The sequence below is a fragment of the Mycteria americana genome, chromosome 5, assembly GCF_035582795.1.
Source record: "Mycteria americana isolate JAX WOST 10 ecotype Jacksonville Zoo and Gardens chromosome 5, USCA_MyAme_1.0, whole genome shotgun sequence".
Taxonomy (NCBI): domain Eukaryota; kingdom Metazoa; phylum Chordata; class Aves; order Ciconiiformes; family Ciconiidae; genus Mycteria; species Mycteria americana.
Genome location: NC_134369.1, coordinates 60623047 through 60650562, shown reverse-complemented (window position 1 = coordinate 60650562; position 27516 = coordinate 60623047). Strand labels below are relative to the sequence as shown.

General features: G+C 38.5%; 1 protein-coding gene across 2 annotated transcripts; it reads left to right on the top strand.

The window, feature by feature from the left end:
* Nucleotides 1-974: 974 nt before the first annotated feature.
* WARS1 (tryptophanyl-tRNA synthetase 1) lies at nt 975-24032 on the top strand. 2 transcript variants are annotated; one of them, XM_075503581.1, is made up of 10 exons: nt 975-1205; nt 2308-2515; nt 9193-9301; nt 10058-10177; nt 10789-10971; nt 12293-12393; nt 13652-13764; nt 14866-15039; nt 18140-18280; nt 21368-21499. In XM_075503581.1, the coding sequence occupies exons 1-10, from the start codon at nt 1092-1094 to the stop codon at nt 21383-21385; spliced, it is 1281 nt and encodes a 426-aa protein (XP_075359696.1). In that variant the 5' UTR covers nt 975-1091; the 3' UTR covers nt 21386-21499. The 2 variants fall into 2 exon arrangements, with proteins under 2 accessions (XP_075359696.1, XP_075359695.1); XM_075503580.1 differs by having other exon boundaries at nt 976-1205; nt 21389-24032.
* The last annotated feature ends 3484 nt before the right edge of the window (nt 24033-27516 follow it).

Sequence of the window (27516 nt, the reverse complement as noted above, 5' to 3'; positions counted from 1 at the left end):
TTCTGATGTAGACTGAAAATTATTTTAATGCATTTGATAACAGAAACTGTATGCTTAACATTTTAACAGCATTATTTAACTTTCTGTACTTTCTGTGTTAGTGTACTGTAAACTATGCAGGTGTAGTTTTCCAAAGTCTTGGTTGCTGTTAATTAATAGACTGCTAAGAAACCTTCAGATCATGTTATTGTCAATATATACAATGTTATAGATGTTAGCCTAGGAGAGGAGCCTGTTTGTGGAAGCATGGGCGCGCTCTGTGCTAGGAAGCTCCAGTGATCAAGATATATGTTGGACATAGGAAGACCGCTGTGTTATTATTCTCTGCCATCTCATCATCTTAAGCCATATCCTAGGGTTATTTTCCCTACATACTGCTGAGAAACAAATACTTCCTTGAATTTACAGCCTATTGGTTACCTGAGGATTGATTGTTCTTTAGAAAGCAGCATTTCTCACTAATCATCTGTGTTTTGTGACCTCTGGAGCAAGGCAGTAAAGAAGATGACTAAGCTTTTCTCTTGTATATCTTTCTTTGGGCTCAAGTCCTATTTTACATATATTAAGACAAAATTCCGTATGATAGTTATAAAAATCTCATTATCATTCAGAATTTGACAGGGTATCAAGCAGTACAAAAACATTAACTAATCACGAATCAGATAACCTCTACCAACTGTTCTGAGATGCTCTGAATCGTACGTATTTTTAATTACTTTTACTTTTGTCAGGAGTTTGATTTTGAAAAGGTGTTCTAGTGTTAAATACATAGACAAACAACATTAAGAGTGATCTCTAAATTTATTTAGTACTCTTGTCAGTCTCAGTCCATTTCTGTATGAAACTGAAGCTCATTGTGTTAATGTCTCCACATTTATCAATCTGATATGAATAGAATTAGGTATGGGGTCAGTATAGTTCTATTCTTATTCTGTTCATCTAATCTTCAAGATGTACATGAAAGAATAAACCACTGTTTTTTGCCTTACAGTTCTTGTTGTTGCTGCTGTTTTGAATCTAGAAGCCAAAGAATTGGAAGACGTTAAATTTAGTTGAATTGTCGATAAACAGATCTTTTGCAGTCTGGCAAAATGGCTGATAGTGCAAACTGTGATTTGAAATCTCTGAGTCCGCTTCAGCTGTTTGAAAGAGTAACTGAACAAGGAGAGAAAGTCAGAGCACTGAAAGCAGGAAAAGCACCAAAGGTATTTCTATTTCATATTTTGAACCCATCCTTTTTCAGGTTAGGTCTGTCTTTAAGAGCACTGAAGAATATGATTGTTCTGAGATCTATTTTGTATTGTAGTAAAAAAAAAAAATTGTTAACAAATACTTATGTCTATTTTGTGAACTGTGGACATACCTGGAGCAAGGTAGTCACTAGCAAGAGCAAAGTTGTTACTGCTGAAGTAAGAACAGAGTCGTAGGCTTAGAAGTCTGCTTCAGCCAGTTGCCATGCTACATGATGGGATCCAGGGTATTTGGTTTTCAAGTGAAATTTATGTCACTTGTATTCTGCCCTTGGTTTAGATTCTTTGTTAAAATCTCTTTCTCCGTGCGTTATTGTACACATTAGCAAATATGTCTTCCTGTAACTGTACTGACAGTCCCTGCTTAATCTCCCTTAAATAATTTAGTAATTTGCCATTCATTTCAAGTTCCCTATTCTGTCATCACTATGTTGGCAAAGAGAGCTCAGTTTTAATGTGGGCTGTCTCACTCTATTGCCTGTGGGAGTAAGCCTTGAAAACTGGGAGTCGAATAAAGTGTTGATCTATTTATTGCTTGCATGAGATGTTACAATAGCTTTGTATTAAAAAGGTCATAACAATGAAAGATGTAAAGAACTTTTTGTTTTAGTTTGTCTTCAAGTCTGTCAATGAATTGTAATGAATAAATTATTTTAAGGTGAGCCACTAAAAGCATTGTAAAGTAAATTAGATAATAATTCATATTATATTTATATATCTTAGAAATTTGTGCTTAAAATTTTAAGCTTGTTATACCTCTGAAAAAGAGCCAAGCATTTTTTTTCCTCAGGCAGAAATTGAAAAGTGAGACAGAGGTGCTTTAAATATCTTGGCAATGGTGATGCTCTAAATTCTGCCAGTTAGGAGACAGTCACCTGCTATTTGCTTTTCTTTTACCTTTGGCAGTGGTGCTGCAGACATGTAAAATAAAGGCTTAAAGTTATGAATAATGCAATTCAAGTCAAGCATGGATGCAGGATTTTGAAGGGTTGGGACATTAATGTAATTGTCTATCTTAAGTATGTTAAGTCAAACAGCTTTTTTTTCCTTTATTCAGGATGAAATTGATGCAGCAGTGAGGATGCTATTATCATTAAAACTGTCATATAAAACAACAACAGGGCAAGATTATCAGGCAGGCTTGCCTCCAAGAGATCTTGTATTAATAAACAATGGTACAACTAAAGAAGAGGATGAGGATTTTGTGGACCCCTGGACTGTGCAGACATCAAATGCTAAAGGCGTGGATTATGACAAACTCATAGGTATAACTCTTTCTTCACTGCTACTAAGAAACTTATGTCAAGTGATCCTAATGACTACACAAACAGCAAGGAATCATAACAAATCTCCATCAAAACCCTCATAGGTATCATTTAGTTTATGTCTAATCTTAGCATTCACATGTCTAAAGAATTTGCTGTAGGAATTGAAAATGTCCCAGGCAGGGGTCTCCTATGGGAGACTTAAATACTTTGCAAAGAACTTTTCAGTTTAAAATAAAAGTTTTACTCACAGTTTGTTTTTTAGCATAAGAACTGTTATTAGAAGTTATGTTAATGAAGACACTGTGTCTGAGTGTCTGCATCTTCAGTGGCTGTGATGCAGAACAGCTAGAGCCTAGAGCATTCTGACCAAGCTGTAGGATTCTTCATACCATCTCTCCGCATCTGCCTTGACTTCCAAATTAGGGAGAGCAGGGATGATCCAAAACTAATGCAGAAATCTGTAAGTGTAATGACTCCTTCACAAGACACACTATCAAGCAGCCAAGTACTGGCTGGGATGAAAAAAGTGCAGCACATTCAAAAAACGTGTGTAATGGAAAATTTTTTAGATGAGGATGTTAAAAAACTTGTAAAGTTTTGTAACTTAAGAAACAGGGGTTTAGTTAATTTCTTTATTTGTTTTATAGTCTGCTGTTTTTATAGCTTGTTTGAGTCTAGCATAGAAACAGGTGAGAGAAGTATTAATTAATTTTTACTATTTTTGCCTTTTTTTTTTTTCCTAAATTATTGTCACTCTTCAATCCATATTTAGTACCTCAGTGAAAATTCTTTAACAGACGTACATTGCTGGTGTCTACTTAGTAGCTTGTTTCTCACAATAGAACATACACCCTTATGTGGCAGTAACCGTATATTTGCTTTTGGGAGCTCAGTTGCTAGTGTCAGCATTCTTTTAATTCAGTGTGATGTTATTGAAAGATCATGTCAAATTTATGTGCAGAAGGTAATAGGAGAAAGAAAAAGTTGGAAAGGGAGAAGTGTGTAAAGAAAAGCACCAGGGGAGGTTTAGATTGGATACTAGGAAAAATTTCTTCACTGAAAGGATTGTCAAGCACTGGAGCAGGCTGCCCAGGGGAGTGGTGGAGTCACCATCCCTGGAAGTATCTAAAAGGTGTGTAGATGTGGCACTTAAGCATGTGGTTTAGTGGTGGACTTGGTAGTGTTAGAATCATATGATTCTATGAAAAATACTTGTCAGTGGGGGAGAAGGAAGACAGATAATTGTTAGAATCTAGAAACAGACAAGATCTCTCATCGTCTTGTTACTTGTGTAGGAGGTATGGAGAAGGTTTTTTGTTTTCTCGGGGGTGTTTCTAAGTCTTGTAGAAAAGTGGGAAGAGTTCAGTACTTGTGTTGGCACAATCTCAAGGTCTTTCTGAGAATGACTAGCATGACTTCACTGTAAATCAATTCTCTAAAGCCATACTAAAGCCTAACAGCAATCTCCTTTTTTCCACTAACTGTTCATGTATGTGTGTTTATGTATGGCCTTTTGATCTACCCTACAGTGCTGGGTTGGGCTGAAGGATTTTTACTTCTTTACACTGGTAGCGGATTGGGGAATTTTGTGGATGAGTCATTTTGCTTGTTCTAAGTGATGTGTTGGAAATTTTTCAGAGAAGGATGCTAGCCTAGCCACTTCAGGAAGTGAAACTGTTACTGATTGTTATTGATAAACTTCCTCCTCTTCCTCCCCATTTAAAAAAAAAAAATAAAGTTTTGTCCAAGAACTTGACATCCAATAGGTCTTGCCATAAAAGAAATTTTTGTGCCACCTGTAATCTGTTTATTTACTGGTGGTGCCAGTGTGTTTGTGTTTGTTCAAACATAGAAGAAATGAAAGTGCTAAAAGCACAGTGTATTTGAAAGGGATATTATTTTCAAATGGTTGTCCTATATGTGCACTTAAGTATGGTTACAGAACAAAACAGCCTAAAGATATTCTTGGAAGAAAGGTTCTATTAGCTAAGTACTAGACGTGAACATCCCTAGAGATTTTGTTTGTTTGTTTGGGCATGAGCAAAGAGCAGAGGGATGAGTGAGAGAGCTTTGTATGCTAACCATGCTGATACTTCAGTGAGCTGAATATTGCCATTGATACAAAATGGTTGAAGTTGGCGGGCATTTTTGCAGATCATCTAGTCAACTCCCCTACTCAAAGCAGTGTCAGCTAGAGCAGGTTGCTCAGAACCTTGCCCAGTAGGATTTTTAATATCTCCAAGGATGGAGATCCCACAACCTCCCTGGGCAACCTGTTCCAATATTTGACCATATGCATAAAATTAAGGTTTTTCTTATGTTTAAATGGAATTTCCTTTATTTCAGATTGTGCCCATTGCCTCTTGTCCTTTCACTGAGCATCACTGAGAAGAGTCTGGTGCTATCTTCTTTACTCCCCCCCCTCCCCTAATCAGATATTTATACACATTGATAAGATCCTCCCTGAACCTTCTCTTCCCCAAGCTCAGCAATCCCAGCTCTCTCAGCCTCTCCTTGTATGACAGATGCTCCAAGCCTTTCATCTTCATGGCCTTCTGCTGGATTTACTTTAGTATGTCCATGTCCTTCCTGTACTGGAGCCCAGAACTGGACCCAGTGCTCCAGATGTGTCTCATCAGTGCTGAGTAGAGGGGAAGGATTGCCTCCCTTGATGTTCTGGCAGCACTGGTTTTAATGCAGCCCACGAGGCCATTGACCTTTCAATGACACAGAAGTGCATTGCTGGCTTCTGTTCAATTCCTTGTCTACCCAGACCCTAGGACGCCATGGTCCTTCTCTGCCAAGCTGCTTTCCAGTCAGTTGGCCCCCTGCTTGTAGCAGTGGACAGAGTCATGCCTCCCCAGATGCAGGACTTTGCATTGCCATTTGGTGAACTTCATGAGATTCTTGTCAGCCCAATTTTCCAGCCTGCTGTGGTCCCTCTGAATTGCACCACAACCATCTGTTGTATCAGCTACCCCTCCCAGTATTGTTTCATCTGCCAACTTGCTGAAGGTGCACTCTGTCCCATCATCCACGCCATTAATGAAGATGTTAAACAGTATTGGCCCCAGTATCAACCCCCTCAGGTACATGACTAATGTTGGGCTCAAGCTGGACTTTGTGCTGCTGGTCACAACCCTTTGAGCCTGGCAGTTCAGCCCGTTTTCAGTTTACCTCACTGTCCACTTTATCTAGTCTAGACTTCATCAGTTATCTATGGGAATAAGATGGGAGACAGTGTCAAAAGCCTTACTGAAGTTGAGATAAACAATGTCCACTGTTCTCGCCTCGTCTACTAGGCTAGTCATATAATCATAGAAGGCTGTTAAGTTGGTCTGGCATGATTTAGTATTCATAAATCCATGCTGACTATTCCCAGTGACCTTCATGTCTTAAATAATGTTTGGGAATGGTTTTCATGATTATTTGCTCTATCACACGCCCAGAGACTGAGGTGAGGCTGACTGGCCTGTAGTTCTACAGTCCCTTCTTGCCTTTCTTCAAGGTGGGAGTGGCATTTGCTTTCTTCCAGCTCCCAGGAACCTCTCTCAGTTGCCATGACTGTTCAAAGATTATTGAGACTGGCCTGGTCAGTAAAGTTACTGTATAACAAATAGTAGGTTATTAGTTTTCTGTATGCAAATATAACGTGGCAATGGCAAAGAGGAAAAGTACACAATAAATTTTCAGCAAACGCAAATATGCTTTTGAAAATGGCAGCTCCAGGACTTCTTACGTACAACATGTTGAAAGCTGTCTTTTGGTAAAAGCTAGAACACTAGAGATCAAAAGCATGCTAGGAATTTTTTTAAAAGCTTGTTAAGGAGTGGAGACTGTCCTTGTCAGAAGCTGTTTAGGAAGGCAGATTCTTAGTGGATAGAGGGTCTAAAATGTATTGAAGGTCCCCATAAGAGGAATAAGAGGAAATAAGTAGGGAAAAATTATCCAATTTTTTAATGGGAAAGATGAAGATGGACAAAGAAAAGGGAGTTGTGCATTCTGTGAATGTTTAATAAAGATATTTACACATTTCCAGTGAAGTGCTCTATATATCAGAGAGCTTTTAATCACTTTCTGTGACAGCACACAAATATTTCTAGGGTGGCTAGTCCCAGTTAGTCTGGGGCATTCTCATGTTTTCTGTTTCTGTAAGATTAGCCTCTTACCAGTTGCTATTGTTCTGCTGAATCAAAACATTTTCATGTTCATTTGGTGTCTTTTTAGTATTTGTCCAGATTATAATTATTTTGCCATTTTGTAATACATTTTATTTGCTAGGAAGAAATTAATTCAGTAGTTAAGGTGTGCTTAGGACAAGCAGATGCGATAACGCTTGGAAAACATAGGGATTAAAGCAGTGGTTGCTGAATCATGAACCAGCATTCATCTCTTTTAGTGACATTTTTTAATGGATAATGGTGCATAATAGGCCTAGTTTTCCTTCCCATTTAGTAATGAATTCCTACTGACTTCAAATTTACAGACTATATACAAAGCCTTGTAGTAAAGCTGTGCATAACCAGTAATTCTAGAAGAAAGTGAAATGGGCATAGAGGATCTGGAACAGCAGAAATGCTTACCTCCAAGTTGATGCTCAAATTGGATTCGTTATGACTTTTCTCTCCTGTCAAGATTGAGTCTTTCCTTCAGTGGGGGTTCCTGATTTTTGTTTGTGAAAGGCTGTTCAGTGAATAGTTCACATAACAAAATAACAAATAGTTCAGTAGTTCACATAACAAACTTAAACACACATCCCCATTTTCAGCCAGCATGTAGGAGAGGAACTCCCTGTACTCAGGGCTTCTCAGCATCCCGGTGCTCCAGGGTACGTGTTGGTCTGACTCTTCTGTCCCATCCCTCATAAATCCCTTGTGAGCACTGCAGTCTCAATGATTAGAATGGCCATGGTTTTAAATAGTCCTTTTTGAGATGTATGAAAAGCCTTGATAGACTGAAAATAGCCTCCTGGCTGTGCTTTGAAAACCTGTGCTGTAAAGGTTTGGAAGGCCTCTATCCTTTCCCTTTTCCAGGGAAGTGATTAGTCTAGTATAATAAGCCCAGGGTGTCCGGATATTCAGCTTTTCAAATTACCCCAGCGTGCTCAATATTCCTTGCTGCCCCCGTGGGTTAATTTTCTTTGTAAAATGAGTTGAATTCCCAAAGCAGTACAACCAACACAGGTAGAGAACTCTGCCTCCAACTGGAATCAGTCTCTCTCTGTTGTCCAGTGGTGTAAACTACTATGCTGTCCAGCTAAGGTTTGTTACCGTGTGCTAGGATGTAACATTAGAAGCTCACCTGCTCTAGCAGGAAGTTGTAGTCCTTGGAAGGACATTTCAGTTAATTACAATATCCCAGCAGGAAGGCTTTTAATGTTATTTGCTTTTGGCGTAAAGAAATTGAAAATTTAGAAGCAGGAACATGCATAAGGAGGGAATTCAAAGTAAACCTGATTCTATGTGGGGCATTCAAAGTGGTTGTGGTATTTTCCACAGGACAGAAGTATAGTAGTCATGTAAGTTATAGTTTACTAGCTGCATAATGAATGGTTTAAAATGAATTTTTGTTTCTAGTTTCTTTAGGAAACTCAAGATATTTGAAATTTGTCAAGCATATGTTCTTGTGAAATGATTATTTCCTGTTACAGCTAGGAAGACCCTAAGTGCTTATCCCATGTGGACATGTGTCATATAACCAGGGAATTTGCCAGTGTAGTCTCTTTTTAATAAAATACTCAGAACAGCTGGATGTAGATATTATATACATATAAAATGTATTTTACATCCAGAGTCTCTGTTTTGTTCTCTTTGGTAATCTCAACAATTAATAGTGCAAGTTGTTCAAATGCTGAATAGAGCAGAATAGTAGCAAAGAGTAGATTCTTATCTAGCTTTTTTTCGATCAAGTCCAAATCATGGAGCCATTGACCTGCTTATTAAGGTCCAAGAATTGGGACTGCAGTATAGGAAGCTTTACCGAAGAAATAAAAGATTTCCCCAGTTCAGTTTTATTTGGAATAGGAAAAAATACTGCTTTTTCACTCTGTCAAAACCTTTCTTCAATGAAATGACAGCATCTGAAAGTGTTGTTTTATTCATCAGCTGATTTCCTAAACCACCAAGTAGTAAGTCTTACTTGATTGCAATGAAGAGTATTATGCATTACCTTTTCAAGCCTCTTGAGGGGAGCAATGTCTGTAATCATAGCCATATAAAAGAAGAATGAAGTTTGCAGAAGAGTATTTGGGGTTGGAAGGTGAAAAACCATGTGATCTGAGGGCAGAAAATTTAGATACCATGAAGATAGACCATTCAGAGCCTCACAGCGCATTTTTATCCTATGGCTTACAGAGGCCAAGTTACTGAGCTAAATATGTTTCTTTGGAATGTTTTTTGTTCTGAGTATCAATAGTCCTGCTATAAGGAAACCGCGATTAAAATCAGTCATGGATGGAGCATTACTACAGATTGTGAATAGACTGGGCCTCCCTAGTATCAGAGGCAACTGCTGGGACTCCAGGCAAGAATCAGGAAAATCTAGCCATTTTACCTGAGACTTGAAGAAGGAGATGTCCTTTTTAATCTAGGCTGCATCAGTATGTTCTTGGTAAAGCCAAGACCTGATTGCAGCTATGCTATTCTTATTTTTTTTTTTACATTTTGTTATTATAGTTCGGTTTGGCAGCAGTAAAATTGACACAGATCTGATCAATCGAATAGAAAGAGCTATTGGGCAAAAACCTCACCGCTTTCTACGTAGAGGAATCTTTTTTTCTCACAGGTGAGTTTTTCTTGTTTTAAAATTCAAAAAGGTCCAATTAGGTAGACTTTCTGTGGGCATTATTGGGAGAAACCTATGACCAGCAAAAGACCATGTTCTTTTACACCAAGGTAAACCGTGTCATTTGAAATTAACAGCTACTGTTGGTTTACTCTGGCAACATTTGAAACCGTTGGTTGTATCAGTTTCTGATATGTCCTCACTAATCCCAAATTGAGAAGAAATGTGCAGGGAATCTTTGCTTTGTACAGGTTCCATTTTGACTCTATGTTAGCAGCCAGATGGAGGAAATGGCTTAGCAAAGATCCCTGGGGCTTATATGGTGTCACTGCTGATTTCAACAAGGGTCCACATGGCCTGTGGACGTATGCAAATGTATTGTTACATAAAAAAGGCTCAGGGACTAATCTTAAGCACCAGCCTGCCAGTCATCTACACTGTTTAATTGTTAGCATGCATGAGCTTTTGACCCATGGCAGCTAGCACTTGTCAAATAAGTACCTGAGCATGATTCATGGCATAATTTAATTTTTCTTTGAGTTTTTTTTTTTTTTTTTCATGGAGACTGAAGGAGACAACACTTTTCTTAAATTCAATAAACAAACAAACAAACCCTTTTCATTTCTAGGACACTTAACATACTCTATTTATAAATATGTTTGGCTTTAAAAGCACTCAAATTTTGAATAGAAGCTTTTTGCTGTAGATGTTTCTTCCTGAACAGTTGCCTCATGCTTTCTGTGTTTTTTTGTTTAGAGATATGGACCAAATCCTTGATGCTTATGAAAATAAGAAGTCCTTTTACCTTTATACAGGCAGAGGGCCGTCCTCTCAGGCAATGCATGTTGGTCATCTTATTCCATTTATATTCACAAAGTAAGTTATTTCTACCATTTGTATTAATCAAAACATGTTTCTCTAAGGCAATGTTGAACACTGTTTATGGAACTGCCAGAATGATACATTGCAAGGAGTTCTGTTTATTTGAGGTGAATATTAATGAGCTTAAACAATGCAATCTTACTTTTTCATTAAAAGAGTCATAATCCCTGCATCACCATAAAGCCCTCTTCCTTGCACCCTCAGCCCTGTGGCATTCTTTAAAATTTTTGTTCTTCTTAAAAATGAGTTTGTGATGCAACTCAGTAACATTACTGTATAATGTGGTGCCTGCAGCAGCAGGACACAGAGAAATGGGACTCAAAGAACTAAAAAGTCTCTTTGAATTCTGTTTCCATTGCAAATGGTGACTGCTATCATATGTGCAGGAAACAATAAGTGTGAGTCTTTTTTCCAGGTAAGTTGTCATTATAAGCTGTATAAAATGGTTAATTCTGTTCACATAAACATAACTGCATATGCATTCAAAGAAAAGAGAAGCAGACCTCTTTATATCCTTTTGTTTAAATGTATAAAAATATTTTAGCTGCATGACTTATGTCTTCATTTTAACTTACTTTGAAATAAAATCTTTCTGCTTTTATTAGGTGGCTGCAAGAAGTATTTGATGTTCCCTTAGTTATACAGTTAACTGATGATGAGAAATACCTTTGGAAGGACTTAACAACTGAGAAGGCATATGAGTATGCTAGAGAAAATGCAAAAGACATCATTGCATGTGGTTTTGACATCAATAAAACCTTTATATTTTCTGATTTAGACTATTTGGGGTAAGTATAAATTTCTTTAGGGTGTTGTAATGAAAAAAAAGTGTCTGTATTTTCTCTCCAACTTTGACAGCCAGCAATGTTTTCATAAATGTATCTAAATTTGAAAGCTTCAAGGTAAGTTTTACAACACTTAAAATAGAAACTTACTAATTTTTCTGCTGTCTAACATTTTATATATATACTATTGTCATTCTTCTGTACAACATATGAACAAATACTTGTGTGTGCAATGCTTAAATTTAAATTATGAAAAATATATTAAACCAGCTAAATTGTAAAAATACCTACACCACCAAGAAACCTCCAGATTGATTTGTTTAAGATGGTCAAAATCTTTGAGACGTGTTTACACTTTATCTGCATTAACGAAAGGCATTTCAGCAACTTGTTGTGGTCAATTACTTTAATGATACAGCATGAAAGATTATTATTTGAACTTTGAGTAAAGTTTAAAGCAGATTTAAGAAAAATAAACTCCTATTGGAACTGCCTTATCAGAACAAAGAAGTTTTATGGCAGATTTCAGAACTGAAGTTGTGGGCTTTTTTCTTCTGTGTGGGGTGATGAGCTTCCTTAAAGACTTGGATGAGAGAACATACGTTTTAGAGACAAACTGTATAATGTACAGCCCCCAGAATGTGGAGCCTACAAAGCAGTTTTCCCTCCTTTCACTCCCGTGACTTTCCTGCCTTAGAAAAGTTGCAGACACACATCTGTCCTGTAGGTGAATGAGGGTAGGTCAGAATTGCTGCTTCTTTTGCTTCAGCTCTTCAGCAGAAATAAAAAAGGAAGAAGCTGCTGAGCTATTTTTGATTTGGAAATGCTGCTGCTGTATTTGGTGACAGAGAAAGTCCAACCAGGGAACTTAGCTTGTAGAAAATGAGAATTTGGAGGATTTGAGCTACTATTCCTTTGGTGAACCACAGTGTCCTGCATGGGATATGCACTGGGGATACCAAGCAACACAGATGACATGATCTGTTCCTTCAGGTTGCCTGAGTTCACAGAGAAGCATAAGGATAAGTAAATGTCAGGCTCCATGAGGCATTTGGGCACCATTTCCAGATCAAAATATTTCTGGATTTAGACAAGTAATTGTGACAAAAAATGTTTGCAGTAAATGTTGGGGGCAGGGAGGAATAAATTAAACTTTCAAGGTGTAAAATTCTTGTTTGTAAATAATTCTCAGTGGGCCACAAAATGTCCAAAACGGTGAGATTTAATCCTGCAGGGTTTTTGACATTCTCAGCTTTTGGAGTGAAAGTTTCTACCTACACTCTCCTGCTGCTCTTGTTTTATTTTTCCACTTTCTTTCTCACAGGACAAGTACCGGCTTCTACAAAAACATCGTTAAAGTTCAGAAGCATGTTACATTTAACCAAGTGAAAGGAATCTTTGGCTTTACAGACAGTGATTGCATTGGTAGGAAATAATACAAGTTACTGGAAGTGATGCTTGCTTTCACTTTCTGTGGCACTATTTAAGTAATTTTAAAGAAATTAGTACCTGTCATTATGAAACAGATAAAAAAAGCAAGAAGATCCATGTTTCTAGGCTGATTCTAAGAGGGTGTTATTGTGGTTCTGTCAGTATAGAAAACAATTTACAGTGAAAGTTCTAGCATGATATCTACCTTTTTGGCCTAGTAACAGCAAAGTACAAAACACCAACGTTGAAATGCCCAGAATAAAGAACTATTCTTTTTTTTTTTTTTTTTTAATAGTGATTGCAGCTATAGTCAATTATGCCTCCTAGAAATTTCTATGCCAAATTTATATAGAAGCTTGTCTCTTCAGAAAAAGTTATATTAATACACACGTGCATACACATATATGAAAAAAGTTAAGGAGCGCTCAAAAGCCTAATTATCAAGGTGCTGGGTTACTCTGTCTTCCATTTACTTCACTGCAATTGCAGGTTTCTGTAACGTTGGCCAAAAAAAGATTGTGTCAAAGGTGGCATTCAAACCTTGGTGTTCCTGAGCACTAACATCATTCTTTGACCAGTAATTGGGCCAGTGACAGCATTTCAGCCTTCACTGTAACCAAGGAACAGATGCCTACTTGTTTTTAACAGTGCTCTAATAAAAGTTGGTATTGTGATAATGACTTCATTACATGTTTGGAAAAATCTGCTATTTGCTTTCTGTTCTGAAAGAATTTTGATCAGGGAAGCAGGTTGGTCACCCTGTGATTAAGCACTGTATAAAAAAGAAAACTAGACACATCTGAGATGCTTCATGAGTACAGCATGCATATTGCAATGATTCTGAGATCTTAGAGAGGAACTTGCCTGATAAGTAGCTCTATAGTCATTCTCTCACAAAGAGAAAAAAAAAATTAGCAGCTCAGAGTGATGATATAGTCAATTGTATTTCTGGCAAGGGTAGATAGTTCAATGATGAAGAGAGTATGTCCTGATGAACCTTTTCTGAAACCTTGGTGATCACAGCCTGCCTTTTTTCATTAGTTTCTATGTTAGCTGAAGGTTTGTTGACGTCATAGAAGGTAAAGATGAAAAAGTTTCCTCAGATAAGGCAACACAGCTCGATAAAGGTAGATACTGGTCTTCAACTGCATATCTGAATGATACACTTGTGCATTTTACACATTTCAAAAAGTTATCGCTATTTATCATTGCTTATATTGGCTTCTCAGCTTTTCCAAATGTTGTTTTCTAGGAAAGATCAGCTTTCCTGCTATTCAAGCTGCTCCATCCTTCAGTTCATCATTTCCACAGATCTTCAATGGCAAGGAGAACATTCAGTGTCTTATCCCATGTGCTATCGATCAGGTAAGAAAATCATATTACTTAATTTGGTTTTCATGGATTTGTTTTTGTAATGTACCATTCAAGCTTCATGGTTGTATACTGAAACATCTGTAAGACTTTCCTGCAAGCACTTTTCTGGGGCAGAAGCTGGAATAGATAAAAGGATGTTGTGCTGTGTCCTGACAAAGATGAAGGCTTAACCCAATGATCATGTATTCATGTGTTACTCATTCTCGCCAGTCTTGGATCTGTCTTGATCTCAACCCAGTTCACAGTGAGCTGACATCTATGAAAGCAAAGACAGTAAAATCTATGCAAAAGTATACTGACATGGGAGTAGGAAGAACCTTTTGGCCATCTCCATGGTAACTAGGACAAGATGTAATGAGCTTAACTTGCAGAACAAGAGATTTACATTGAACCATAGGGAAAACCTTCTATCAGTAAGAATAAAGAAGCATTGAAATAGTTTGCCAGAAAGGCTGCAGAACCTTAACAATTCAGATCTGTATAGAGAGGTGGGAAGAACATCGGCTACAAATGACAGTGGTAGCATCATTACTTTAAATAAGTATTGTTTCTAGGAATCAAATTCTGCACTGTCTGAATATTTAGCTATTTTAGTTACAGGGACAATCACTGGAAGATGATGTAATTGCATTCATCAGCCACTATATTATGTAGTAATATTATTACAGTTGGTTTAAGTCAGATCATCAGCACTGCACTGCCAGCTTGATCACTGTTTTAGTTCAGAATCTGAGCCGGTTGTTAAATGCTTTGGGAGGAAGCTTGCATCTTAGTCTGCATCAGTCTCTGGGAGTACTAAGCATAGGTTTCACAACTATTTGAATTCATGTAAATCTTTGTAAATATGCCTATTAATTGTGGGAATCAGAGTGTACAGCAAAACTATAGAAATGAAAAAAAGGGATTTTGTTTGTTTGTTCCTCTGGATGAACTGGGTTGGAAGTAGGTTCTGGAATGTTTTGTGGTTTGTTTGGTTGTGGTTTTTTGGTTTTTTTCTGAGACCACCTTTTAAGGCATGAATGAGTCAGCACTAATCAGCTTTTAAATCCCATTTTTCTCTTTATTCTGTGCTTTTGTTAATGGTTGTTCTAGGACCCTTATTTTAGAATGACCCGGGATGTAGCACCTAGAATTGGACAGCCTAAACCAGCCTTACTGCATTCAGTCTTCTTCCCAGCCCTGCAAGGAGCACAGACAAAAATGAGTGCTAGTGACCCGAACTCCTCCATCTTCCTCACTGATACACCCAAACAAATCAAGACAAAGGTAAGGACCTGCAAAACTTGAGAGCGCAAAGCTTTATAACACAAAGGAGTGGTGGTCCTCACAGTTACAACGGCAATTTTTTAATGTTTTCTTTGAACATATCTGAATCCTTTTTCCCATACATTTCATGGCAAAGCATTTTCAGGAATTGACCAAATTACACAAATTTAGCTAGACTATCAAACAGAATGTTTTGCCTTGCCAACTAGTCTAACGGTACAAACATTAGCTAGAATAATGTACAAAATATCGTGTTTGTTTATCTGATATCTGCAGAGCAGTGGTGTAAGAATAAGAGCTGTGGAGGCTCATGCTCTAAAAATAAATATTATGTTGCCATAGTTTTGAAATCTGACAGTCCATGATGTAAATCAAATAAACAGCTCTTTCTCTTGACTGCCTGTCCATGCTGGGAGCACTAAGCGTTGCACAGTGTCGGTTACAACACAGGTCAGACTTTTCCTGCTGCTTGGGGATCTGCTGCTGCCATGCACTCCTCCCTCCAATTCACAAATAAATATTATGTTGAATTTCACCTAATTTTTAGAATGTATTTTCTCCTATCTGAGTAAATTTCTAGTGCCCCTTCTAGCTCAAAGGAAAATCCCTCTTATCCAGTGTCAGATGATACAGTTTGGCAAAAGTTCACCTGTGTTGTGGTATTTAAAAAAACAAATAAAACTCAGTCTTTGGAAAAGGATTTATAGGCATGATAACCAGACATGAAATAACTCTCTCTCAAAAAAAGAAAAAAGAGGTATATGTTGTTTCTGCTGGGTGGGCTTGGATCAATTCTCTTATGGTTGACAAACCCATGTACAGATCAGATTCTTCTGCAGCCATCTCATAACTATTCATTATCTTATGTAGAAACTGATTAAACAGTACTGTTTTGAAGAATTGGAATTCTTCATGTGTTGGATTATAATAATTCCAGTTTATTTGCACATTTACACAGTTGCTTTTTAAAAAAGCCTATAATATCAGAACAGAGGTTACGTGGTTAGTGGCAATGTTGGTAACATTCTTCCATTTTGTTTTTCCTGGCAAGTAGCTAGTAATCTGCAAAGAGATCCAAGATGCCTTGTGTCCAGTTAAGAAGTCCTATTTCAGCTATCTTTAAACTGTTGGAAAAAAAAGTTGGAAAAGTAACAAAATAATTCTAGCTACTTGGAATATAAAAGCTATAAAGATAAAATTCTGAACATAATGTAAAGTAAATGTAAAGTATTGAGTAATGGAGGACAAATGGAGATTTATTTCAGCTTCTGATGCCCATCAGAAACAAGTCTTTATGGAAACAGAGCTTGAGTGAAAGACCAAATATTGTTATGGCCAATAAATTAAAAAATAGAGTAGGAAAGGTGACTTCTGATGATGGATGAAGGTTAAAAAGAGTGTGCCACTGCTGCACAAAAAAAATTACTGCTTACAGCATTTTTCAGATCACTAGTACATTGCTAAGTAATGAGGTAATAGAAGATGAAGAATTACTAGATATTGGGAAAGGCTGAGAAGCTTCTGGGAAATCCAAGGAGATGAATGGCAAGGTTATAATAAACTATTCTTATTTCACCTATTAACACCAAATTACAGCTCAATTATTTGTTTGTTTTCCTAGAAACTGTTGTTTAGATTCTAAGTCTGTACTAATTCAGGGAAAAGATCAGTGCATCGCTATAGATAAATCGTTTAATCCCTCAGTCAATGAGTAGGTGCCAGAATATATAAAAAATGAACTTGAGATTAATATAGGAAACATTTTGTATAAAACAATACTGTGCCTTCACCTGGCACATTGTATTTAATCCCTCTCACCTTAGTAAGAAGACAAACTGTAGAGATGAGGGACATAGAAAAAAATTTTATACAAAGACTTTCAAAATCTAATAAGGAGAGAAGTGAGGGGAAGTGCAAAACAATATGTAAAAGCTTAGTTTTACAGATACTGAGACAGCTATTCAGGGTGTCCTACAGTATAAGAATAGATGTAATGTGACAGATGGCAGTTTATTTTCTGAAGATATTTATCAGTGCATTATTTTTGTATGTAATTCGTTGCCACAAGACATCATTTCTAACGTGGTGGTTAGAAAGATTCAAAAAAAGCACTAGACAGTCATAGAGATAGTAAGAATGTTCAGAAATTGTAAATATATAACTGTTCCTAGATACCCGAACTAAAAAAAAAAAAATCTACTTCAAATGCATGTGTGTCTTTTGGCTGGTTGATGATGATATCTGAAAAGATACAAGAGCCAAATGAAAGCTCAGCTTATGGTTCAGAAATACTAACCCCCCCCCCCTTCCTGGAAATTTATTTTCTTTAAATTTGTAGGAAGATTAGCATCCTCCGAGAATTCTACACATGTATACATTTTTAAAATAGGCTAGTGGCTTCTGAATTTACTGAGAATGCGATTAGCAGGTACATCTATTCACCAGTATAGTTCATCTGCCCGTAGGAAGCTATGCTTAAAAAGAGTGGGGGAGAGTCAGCAAGTATTCCATTTTTAGACTGGACAATTGGGTATTTGCCTAATTTTAGCTGTTCTAGCCGGAGTTTTGTAATCTTTAACTTTGCTTTCTCTTGTTTTCCTTTTCCCTGAAAAGAGGAGACTAGGTTCTCTTTAGGATTTCTTCAAAATTCTCCATGCCTTCTCTGTCACTTTCAAAATTAATGTCACTTTCAAAATTCTTGATGAAGTGGATATCTTTTTTTTTTTTTTTTTTTTTTTTTCCCCTTACATGAAGTACATTTCCTGTAAGTACAAATTCTATCCAACAGGCAACAGCTTCAGCAAAAGGGACTTAAAACTTTTTTTTACTGTGTCTTGGGTGATTATTTTTAATTTTTGCTTCATTTTTGTTCTGGTTATGCAGTCTGAGGAGTATGTATATAGCCATTTTTCCCCGCTGGATGCTAATGACCTCCTCTTGCCTCCCTGCTTCAGTCTTGAGGCTCTGCATTAGCTTGCCCCACTCACCCTTCAGCTAGTCCTTAATATAGAATTTGTAGGATCATGATACACCTCTGTTTACAGTATAGTAATCCAGAATTTAGTAGAAATTATTCCATAACATCATTATGTTGTTTCAGATTAACAAGCATGCCTTCTCGGGAGGCAGAGATACTATTGAAGAGCACAGGAAGTATGGAGGTAACTGTGATGTTGACGTGTCTTTTATGTACCTGACTTTCTTCCTGGAAGATGATGACAGGCTTGAACAACTGAAGCAGGTAAGTAGCCAAGTTGAAAATAATATTATTCATTCCTTATTGTGAGGGCAAAGCTGTAACTAAGTCCTTGACAAAGCTGCAACTAAGTGCTCCTATGAACCAGGAAGGTAATTGTGTTGTTATTCTTGTGCTCTCCCTCCCTTGCAAGTTTCAGTATTAAGACCTCTGTATTTGTTTGTTTGCAATGTTCTTCTTTCTCACAGGGCAATCTATCTCTTCTTTAAAAAAAATAATAATAATAAAAGAATTCCCTAGTATTTTCACAAGGATCTCCAACACTGTGTAGGACAGTATCTCCCCCACCTTCAGATGAGGCCACCTTAGGATTAGTGTTTTAATTGTATAATACACTCTGCCTGTTCCTTGTGTGCAAGGTACCCAAATACTCTGCAAAACTACAAAAGCTCATGTCTAAAGCTTGCTGGTTTTTTGCTTTTTCTTATCACAAGAAATGTAACAGCTATGAGGAATTGATTCACTGATCCTAAGCAAAAACTGCTTTATATAAGTGGCATTTTCCTTAAACCCGTCTGGCAGACTTCTGTCCCTGGGGTGGTAGCAAGATGTTTCACTTCCTTCAGCTGTATGATCATCATCAATACTAACCAGTATGCATTCTCTGGGAGGCAGTATCCACAGCTGATAGTACCCACGTCACATTGGTTTATCAGCCTTCTCCTGCTAGAAACAGCTGCAAGAAAATCTAGAACTGCAGATTCTTCTCCAGCCCTCTACTCTTTCCCACACAAGACCAGGGTTGGATAGCTACTAATCCCCATGCAGACTGTTGTAAATTCCTCATGGAAATAGAATCATAGAATGGTTTGGGCTAGAAGGGACCTTAAAGATCATCTAGCTCCAACCCTGCCATGGGCAGGGACACCTTCCACTAGACCAGGTTGCTCAAAGCCCCATCCAACCTGGCCTTGAACACTTCCAGGGACGGGGCATCCACAGCTTCTCTGGGCAACCTGTTCCAGTGCCTCACCACCCTCAGAGTGAAGAATTTCTTCCTAATATCTAATCTAAATCTACCCTCTTTCAGTTTAAAGCCGTTACCCCTTTGCCCTGTCACTGCATGCCCTTGTAAAAAGTCCCTCTCCAGCTTTCCTATATGCCCCCTGCAGGTACTGGAAGGCTGCTATAAGGTCTCCCCAGAGGCTTCTCTTCTCCAGGCTGAACAACCCCAACTCTCTCAGCCTGTCTTCATAGGAGAGGTGCTCCAGCCCTGTGATCATCTTTGTGCCCCTCCTCTGGACTCGCTCCAACAGGTCCATGTCCTTATGTTGGGGGCCCCAGAGCTGAATGCAGTACTCCAGGTGGGGTCTCACAAGAGCAGAGTAGAGAGGGAGAATCACCTCCCTTGACCTGCTGGTCATGCTTCTTTTGATGCAGCCCAGGATACAGTTGGCTTTCTGGGCTGCAAGCACACATTGCTCGGTCATGTTGAGCGTTTCATCAACCAACACCCCCAAGTCCTTCCCCTCAGGGCTGCTCTCAATCCGTTCTCTGCCCAGCCTGTATTTGTGCTTGGGATTGCCCTGACCCATGTGCAGCACCTTGCACTTGGCCTTGTGGAACTTCATGAGGTTTGCACGGGCCCACCTCTCAAGCCTGTCAAGGTCCCTCCGGATGGCATCCCTTCCCTCCAGCATGTTGACTGCACCACACAGCTTGGTGTCATCAGCAAACTTGCTGAGGATGCACTTAATCCCACTGTCCACATCACCAACAAAGATTTTAAACGGTGCCAGTCCCAGTACCAGTGCCAGTCCCTGAGGAACGCCACTCATCACTGGTCTCCACTTGGACATCAAGCTGTTGACCACAACTCTTTGAGTGCGACCATCCAGCCAATTCCTTATCCACCGAGTGGTCTGTTCATCAAATCCATGTCTCTCCAATTTAGAGACAAGGATGTCGTGTGGGACAGTGTCAAATGCTTTGCACCAGTCCAGGTAGATGACGTCAGTTGCTCTTCCTTTATCCACCAATGCTGTAACCCCATCATAGAAGACCACCAAATTTGTCAGGCACAATTTGCCCTTAGTGAAGCCATGTTGGCTGTCACCAATCTCCTCCAAATCTGGAGCACACTTGACTTACTGAGCTGTTTTCCATTAGTCTCCAACCACTGCAACAGTATCGGCCTAACTCTGCTACAGAGCCCAAAGCCTAGACCACAGCTAGCAGCTTGCTGCAATGCTGTCTCAGAACCAGATTAGAAAACATGAAGTCACTACTTATAGCGGCATTAGTGGAGCTGTTTCAGTTATCGTACCAGAGGAAGAAGCTTTCAGAAGTGGATACTCGGAGAAAGCAATATTGGTGTTTTTATAACAAACTAACAAACAAACAAAACACACCCCCAAAAACCACCACTGAAGTTACAATTCAGTTCATTCTTGTTAAGGTATTTTACTGTTGCTGAGTGAGCATCAGCAACAGTTACACCTTGAATTGGTATTACAAATGGCTTGATGACAAGGGGAGGTAAGATTATCATGTTTATTGCCATTTCAAATCATAGCTGAACTGCCCCAGCCATGGTTTCTAAGCAGGGCTGAACCAGTCAGCTGTTAGGCTGTGGTTCTAGCTAAAGCATTTTCAGTATCAGAGCAATTGAATGAATTACCAACCGTGAATATGACTGCTAGTGTGACCGTAGATTATGAGTGTCTTTTCTATAAAAAGGATACTTTAATCACATTTAATCTCTTACCCAAATGCAGTGAGAGAAAAATATGAGAACTTGTACCTCTTATTGCAAAAAAACAGCTTAGGGTGACTGTTTATTTGAACTGGGATTCTGGGGAGTTTCCTGCAAATAATTACAGGATTTCCCAGTTAAATTGTTGTGAATGTAGCCTATTCAGTCCATATAACTTGTCACATATGAAATTGCCCAGCTGTCTTAATCTTTTAAAAGGCAACAAGAAATTTTGCAAGTTACATTTTTAGAGTGATACCACATGATCTTCTAAGGCATGTGCTTATATTTAAGAGATCCAAATCTGTATTTGCTAGGGCCAAGCTTTTAAAGAAATACTTGTCACTGAGTCTTTTTCCATATAACACCATATTTAGCAATCAACATTTTCTTGACAGGCATACACAAGTGGGGAATTACTCACGGGGGAGCTGAAGAAGGTTCTTATTGAAACATTGCAGCCCTTGATAGCAGCTCATCAAGAGAGACGGAAGCAGGTCACAGATGAAATGGTGAAGCAATTCATGACTCCACGGAAGCTAGCTTTTGAATTTTGAAGAAATGCATATGTAACTTACCACTTGATAAACCAAACCCAAGTAATTGTTGTCTGTTGTATGTCATCACTCCCTAGTTATGTACAGCCTGCAATCAGTGCTTTATAAATACTGCTTTTAATGAGTTAATTACAGTGACTGTCAGAGTACAGGAAAAGTTTAAAATAGGACTCGTATCTATTTAAAATCAGAATATACAAGACAGAATTTCCCAGTCTTGCAGAAAAGCATGTCTGTCAGCACAACACTGTATTTAATGTTGAAAATATAAATAAAACTTCCATTTTGATGATAAAGCCTAACTTGTAAATTGTTTTAGATATGTTGGTAGGAGGTCATATCGCAAACTAATAACTAGTAGCTCCATTTTCTTGTCCTGTGTACCTTGATCTACTAGACTGCATGTCCTTTTGGGCTACTGGGAACATGCTGCGCACAAAAAGATACTGAATGTTACAAAGTAGATTAGACAGTGACTTAGGCCTGGTATCAATACAGAAAGAATGGAGATCTGTGAGTTGAACACGGGAGAAAGAATATCAGGCTGCTTTTGCTTTTGTCTTCCTCTTTTGACCTGGGGCAAGTTGCAGAAATCTCACTGTACTTTTGTTTCTGCAGCTCTTTAACTGGTCTGACTGTCTCTGGAGGGAGGAGGTTATCACAAGGTTGTAAAGCTCCTTCATGTTCTCAGGTGGAAGATAGTGTAGAAATGCAAATTTTAGTTTCTAGTTATAAAAAATACCAAGTGTTAAATCATGCTGTGAAAATGAAGTTGCTGGACACAGGGATACTTCTAGTACTGTCTGTTCTGTTTTACTGCACCAGGTCATTTAAACTAGGGGTACTTATTTTAAGATGTATTCCGGTGAGAAAATATACTTTGTTAAAATACCTCATGTAATATTTAATTATCTCCTTTCTTAAAAAGAACTTCAATGTCTTTGCTATGATTTATGGAAGAAAAATTCAAATTATTAGCTAATTTGTTTTAATCTGTACACTGCTGAATGCAAACTGTTAGATCTGTCTTGTATTTATATAGCATAGAAAGTTGCTAGCCCAAACTTAGTCTTATCTATATCAAATAAAAATACCTTTGCTACAACATCAATACCCACCTGTGTTATTTGCAAACCATTTAAAAATATAAGGCAGGCACTTGAATGAGGTGTGAAAGATTTAAACTTTAACAGGTTCTGTACTGCGGGGCCTAGTGGAAATATATTGACTGTAGCATTCTTTAAAAAAAAAAAAAAAGATTAAAAACCCAAAAAGCACCCTTTTAATTTGACTGTAAACCTTTGAAGTCAGCTGATTATACTTGGCTTGAAGGAGCAGTTTCAAGGGTGAGACTTCTGACTGACTTCAGTAGACCTTGAATCAGCCTGTTAGTACATGAGAACATGCTGGGCTGTTTGTGCTGCCTGGAGCTGGTGCCGCTGCCTTCCCACCAGTAGCCGTTCTGTAACACAGCATACACATCCTCTCCAGCAATGTCCTTGCATTTCTGAAATGGAAGTGCCTGTCTGCCAAGTTGTATACGAAGTGCCCCTGTTAGTTTATGTCTGTACAAGGAACCAAGGAAAGACTAAAATGCAAGGCGAGTTTAGTCCTGTTGCATGCGTTTCAAACTCGTGCTGAAAATAGCAAAGCTTAGCTTTTGTCTTTTTCTTTACAGTTTACGTGAGCTGGCATCACTAATCTAATGCCATTGACTTTAATGTATTACAGTAAATGTTTACCAGTGACTGTCTTTCTGTAACCCACAGACATAGTATCTCAGTGCTAACAAGTGTTTAACAACCACTAGAAAAGCTTTTTTTTTTTTTTTTAAAGTGGTGGAGCAATTCTTAGAAAAGAAAAACAGGTTCTTAAATCCAGTAGTAAATAAACTAATTCTTGGTTACTGTAGACTTTAATGATGACCTTCCCATTCTTGAAGTCCACTCTGTGTCATCTTTAAGCTATACATAAAATGTAAGACTTAAATGTACTTTTAAAGGGCTTTTACAAACTCATAATGCAAATTTCGTCTTTAAAATACTATATGCAGATCTGTCCTGCAAGATTTATTTCATTTACTCAGGAAAGGGAAATATGCTGTAGGAGAAACAGTAGCGTGTTCTATTCTAACTAAGCATATGGACTAATTTTATAACACAGCAATTAAAATCTGTTTTGAAAGTTCTAGAAAGGAAAGTGATAGCAAAATTATTTAGTATTTGTTTACTGAGCAAGCACCTTACTCAAGTACTCTGTCAGATTCTTACAAACATGCTTCTGAAATTACATAGTTTCTCAGAGGAGTCTTGGCAAATTCCTAAATCTGTGTAATTACAATTCATGTCCCAGAGGTATTTAAAAGTCAAGACAAGGCAGTCTTGCAAAGCATGCATGGAATGTCTAAGAATGTTATCAGGCAATGTTCATTACATTTTCCTCAATTTGTTCATATTTGGTTCATCTCACTGTAATAAAAATGTAGATAAAAGTCTGTATCAAACTTCTTTGATTTTACTCTTTTTTTTTTTTTTTTTTTTAATTTTTAGAAGGCTTAATTTACACATACTCTAATACTCTATTTTTGACCTCTCTTCCTACCCTTTTAGGTTCTGATTTAGTCATCTGATGGAGCTGGCCCTAGTTTTGATGTCCAGTGCCCTTCAAGTAGTGAAATAGGGGGCCCTATAACCCCCTCTATTCAGTCCTACCAGGTAGACATCAGATTGCTCCCAGAGCAAGCTAATAAGGGTCAGTTATCCACAGATTAACTGGTCGCAAGCAAGAGTACATGTTGAATTTCCTAGTGCTTTCCTAGGATCTCCAGAGAGCCGCGGTGCCGTCAGTCTCGGGGAGGGACTGATGCTGTAGGGCTCGGGGTTGCACAGGGAGAAAATCACACGGCTTACAGGAACCCGTGCCTGGTTTCACTTTCAATGAGGCCATTAGTGCAGTTATGTAAACAGACCGCGTCTGCCACTCATTAAATACTGACAGGAAAAAGCAAGAACATTCATATTTCAGCTGCCATAGAGGGTTATAATTGTAGAATACCTTGGGAAAATTACAGCTGGGAAGGAAAAGTTGCAGCCTGAAGCACAAATATGTAAGTTACTCAGTGAACGTGTTGTCCCAAAAATCGGGGTTCGTTCACCCGCTGTGCAAAATGCCAATGTTCACCCAGAGCAGAGGTATTTTATTGCATATTTGCGCAGATATGGGTGTCTGTCCCAAGACAGCACACACAGCTTTCAAATTAACAGTTCTTTATACACAAAGCATTAGCATATGCAACTTCCTAGTACCTCTGCAGTATTCTTCTATTAAATGATTGATTGGTTAAAATCCCTTCGCCTAGCATGTAAATTAGTACGCATGCTTAGTCGTTGTTCTTCAACTCCATCATTGGAGTCGGTGGTCTAATTGGGGTAGGTGGTCCGTGAGTCGGGGGTCGCGATCTCCCCCTGCCGCAACTACCTTTCCCCGAGTTTCCTACCTTTTTGGCACATCTAAGCGGTTCTTCATGGTTTACTAACTAGACTCGTAATGCATCAGTTACACTTCTGCTTTTTGGCAGCCACATCCTGCTTATTAGACAAAGGTACGTTGTATAAGTTCCTATGGAGATAGGGTAGGGCTCTACAGTGGATGTCTATAGCAGCATCAATCTTTACGTGAGTTGTATACTTACGTTTGATGCTTACAACAATTCCCCCCTTTGAGACTTACCAAAATGCAATTTTTCAACAAGTCTCACTCCATTTTGTACAACTAACGCATAAGATTGAGATATTTGTCTAGCGAATAGACTTTTTAAACATCCAAACACGACACAAACCATTATTGCAATTATTACAAAGATAATTAAATTCCATAACAGATTTTGTAACCCTCCTGTTAGGGAGAATCCTAAACCATGTAAAATCTTCTTAAGCCATCCTGTGTCTACTTTCCCTTTCGTGGCTCGTCTTTCCAAGTTCGAATGTAGACAAGGTCTCCCAGCCAAAAAGGATGGACAGGGGTATCCCTAGGCAAAGGTGTCCTCTGATTTAAGTACCTATGTAACAAAGATCTGCGAAAGAGAAATTAAATACTCTTTAACTGCTTCCTGTCCTTTCATGTGCATTTGATCCTCTTTTATTGTGAGTGTGTTAGTAGCATATGGTTTTCCATACATGATCTCAAAGGGGCTTACTCGTTCTCTGATTCTTGGGGTTACCCTACCTCTCAATAGGGCCAAGGGTAGGGCTTCTACCTGCTGCAGCAAATCACTGCTGCAGCAACAGCTCTCAGACAAGCAGGCCATCCTTTACTGACTTTGTCTAATTGTTTAGAGAAATACCCCACAGTTCTCTTCCAGCTTCCCAACATTTGAGTTAGGGCTCCTAAAGCCGCCTGTTGCCTCGCATGCACATACAGCTGAAAAGGTTTTTCTAAATTTGGAAGTCCTAATGCAGGAGCTTCCATAAGTCTTTTCTTGATTTCATCAAAACCCTTTCGACACTCAGCAGTCCATGCAAGTAGTGCCTCCAGACCCTTGATGGCAGCATATAGTGGTTTAGCGATCGGTCCAAAATTAGGAATCCACAACTGACACCGTCCAGTCATACCCAAGAATCCTCTCAGTTGTTGGGGTTTTTTTGATCTAGGTACAGCAATTCTACAAATCACCTCCTTGAGTTTTGTGCTCAATTTCCGCTGTCCCTGCGTGATTTCAAATCCCAGGTATCGAACTCCATCTTTTGCTATTTGTGCCTTTTTTTGGAGACGCGATATCCTGCAAGTCCTAAAAAGTTCAGCAAACTAATTGTAGCTTAAAACATTCACTGTAATTGCTTGAGCCAATTAATAAACCATCAACATATTGCAACAAGGTTATATGTCTATTATTACCTTGCCATTGTTCTAATTCTTTTGCCAACGCATTACCAAATAACGTTGGGCTATTTTTGAATCCTTGTGGTAGTACAGTCCAATATAACTGCATCTTTCGTCCTGTGGTCGGGCTTTCCCATTCAAAAGCAAAGATGAACTGACTCTGTTCATCCACCAGAATGCAAAAGAAAGCATCTTTTAAATCTAGAACTGTAAAATACATATTATTTTCAGGGACAGAAGCAAGTAAAGTATACAGGTTTGGCACCACAGGGTGGACGTCAACTGTTTGAGCGTTAATTTCCCGCAAATCCTGCACCAACCTATATTCTTGAGAATTAGGCTTTCTTACTGGCAAAATGGGAGTAGTAAATTCTGATTGACACTTCCATAATAGCCCATGTTCTAAAAGGAGTTAATGAATGGTTCCAGTCCTTGCCGCGCCTCTAATCTGATATGATATTGTTTCTTTCTTACCAGTTGGGCTCCAGATTTCAACGCAATTTTTATTGGGGTAATGCCTTTGCTCGTCCTGGTTTCCCCGATGCCCATACCAGTGGTATCGCTGCATTCAGTACTTCTTTGGGAATGTCTGTATTTTCATCCTTTTCACCCTGAGTCAGCAGACACATTTGTGCTTTCCAGGCATTTTCTGGGGGAAAGTGCAGCTGTACCAAATTTTCAGAAAAAGTTATTTGTGCATTTAACTCGCATAGCAAATCTCTCCCCAACAATGGCAAGGGGCACTCTGGCATACAAAGAAGTGAATGAGTTGCTGTAGTATTTCCAGTTGTACACTCCATTAGTTGTAAGAATGACCTTAGAGTCTTTTTCCCGGTGGCACCAGTTACACTGGTCTTAATTTTACTTCAGGTTCTTTACAATCAGTAAGTACCGAGTGAGTTGCTCCACTATCTGTTTAAAAAATCTGTTATTTCATTCCCCAGCTTTACTGGAACCAGAGGATTGGCTGAGGAAACTTTAATAAATTCCTCGGGTCCCCTTCAATCTAATCCTATCTCTGCCAGTACCTCGGCAGCTGTCTCTGTTCCCTTTTCCTGATTATTCAAAAGGCATAGGCAATCTTTTTTCCA

Bases quoted from the DNA above. Each gene is read 5' to 3' on its own strand.
- WARS1 (XM_075503580.1), top strand. From the start codon at position 1,092: ATGGCTGATAGTGCAAACTGTGATTTGAAATCTCTGAGTCCGCTTCAG. The intron at 1,206-2,307 runs GTATTTCTATTT...TCCTTTATTCAG, and splicing joins AAGCAGGAAAAGCACCAAAG to GATGAAATTGATGCAGCAGT. The intron at 12,394-13,651 runs GTAGGAAATAAT...GTTGTTTTCTAG, and splicing joins TACAGACAGTGATTGCATTG to GAAAGATCAGCTTTCCTGCT.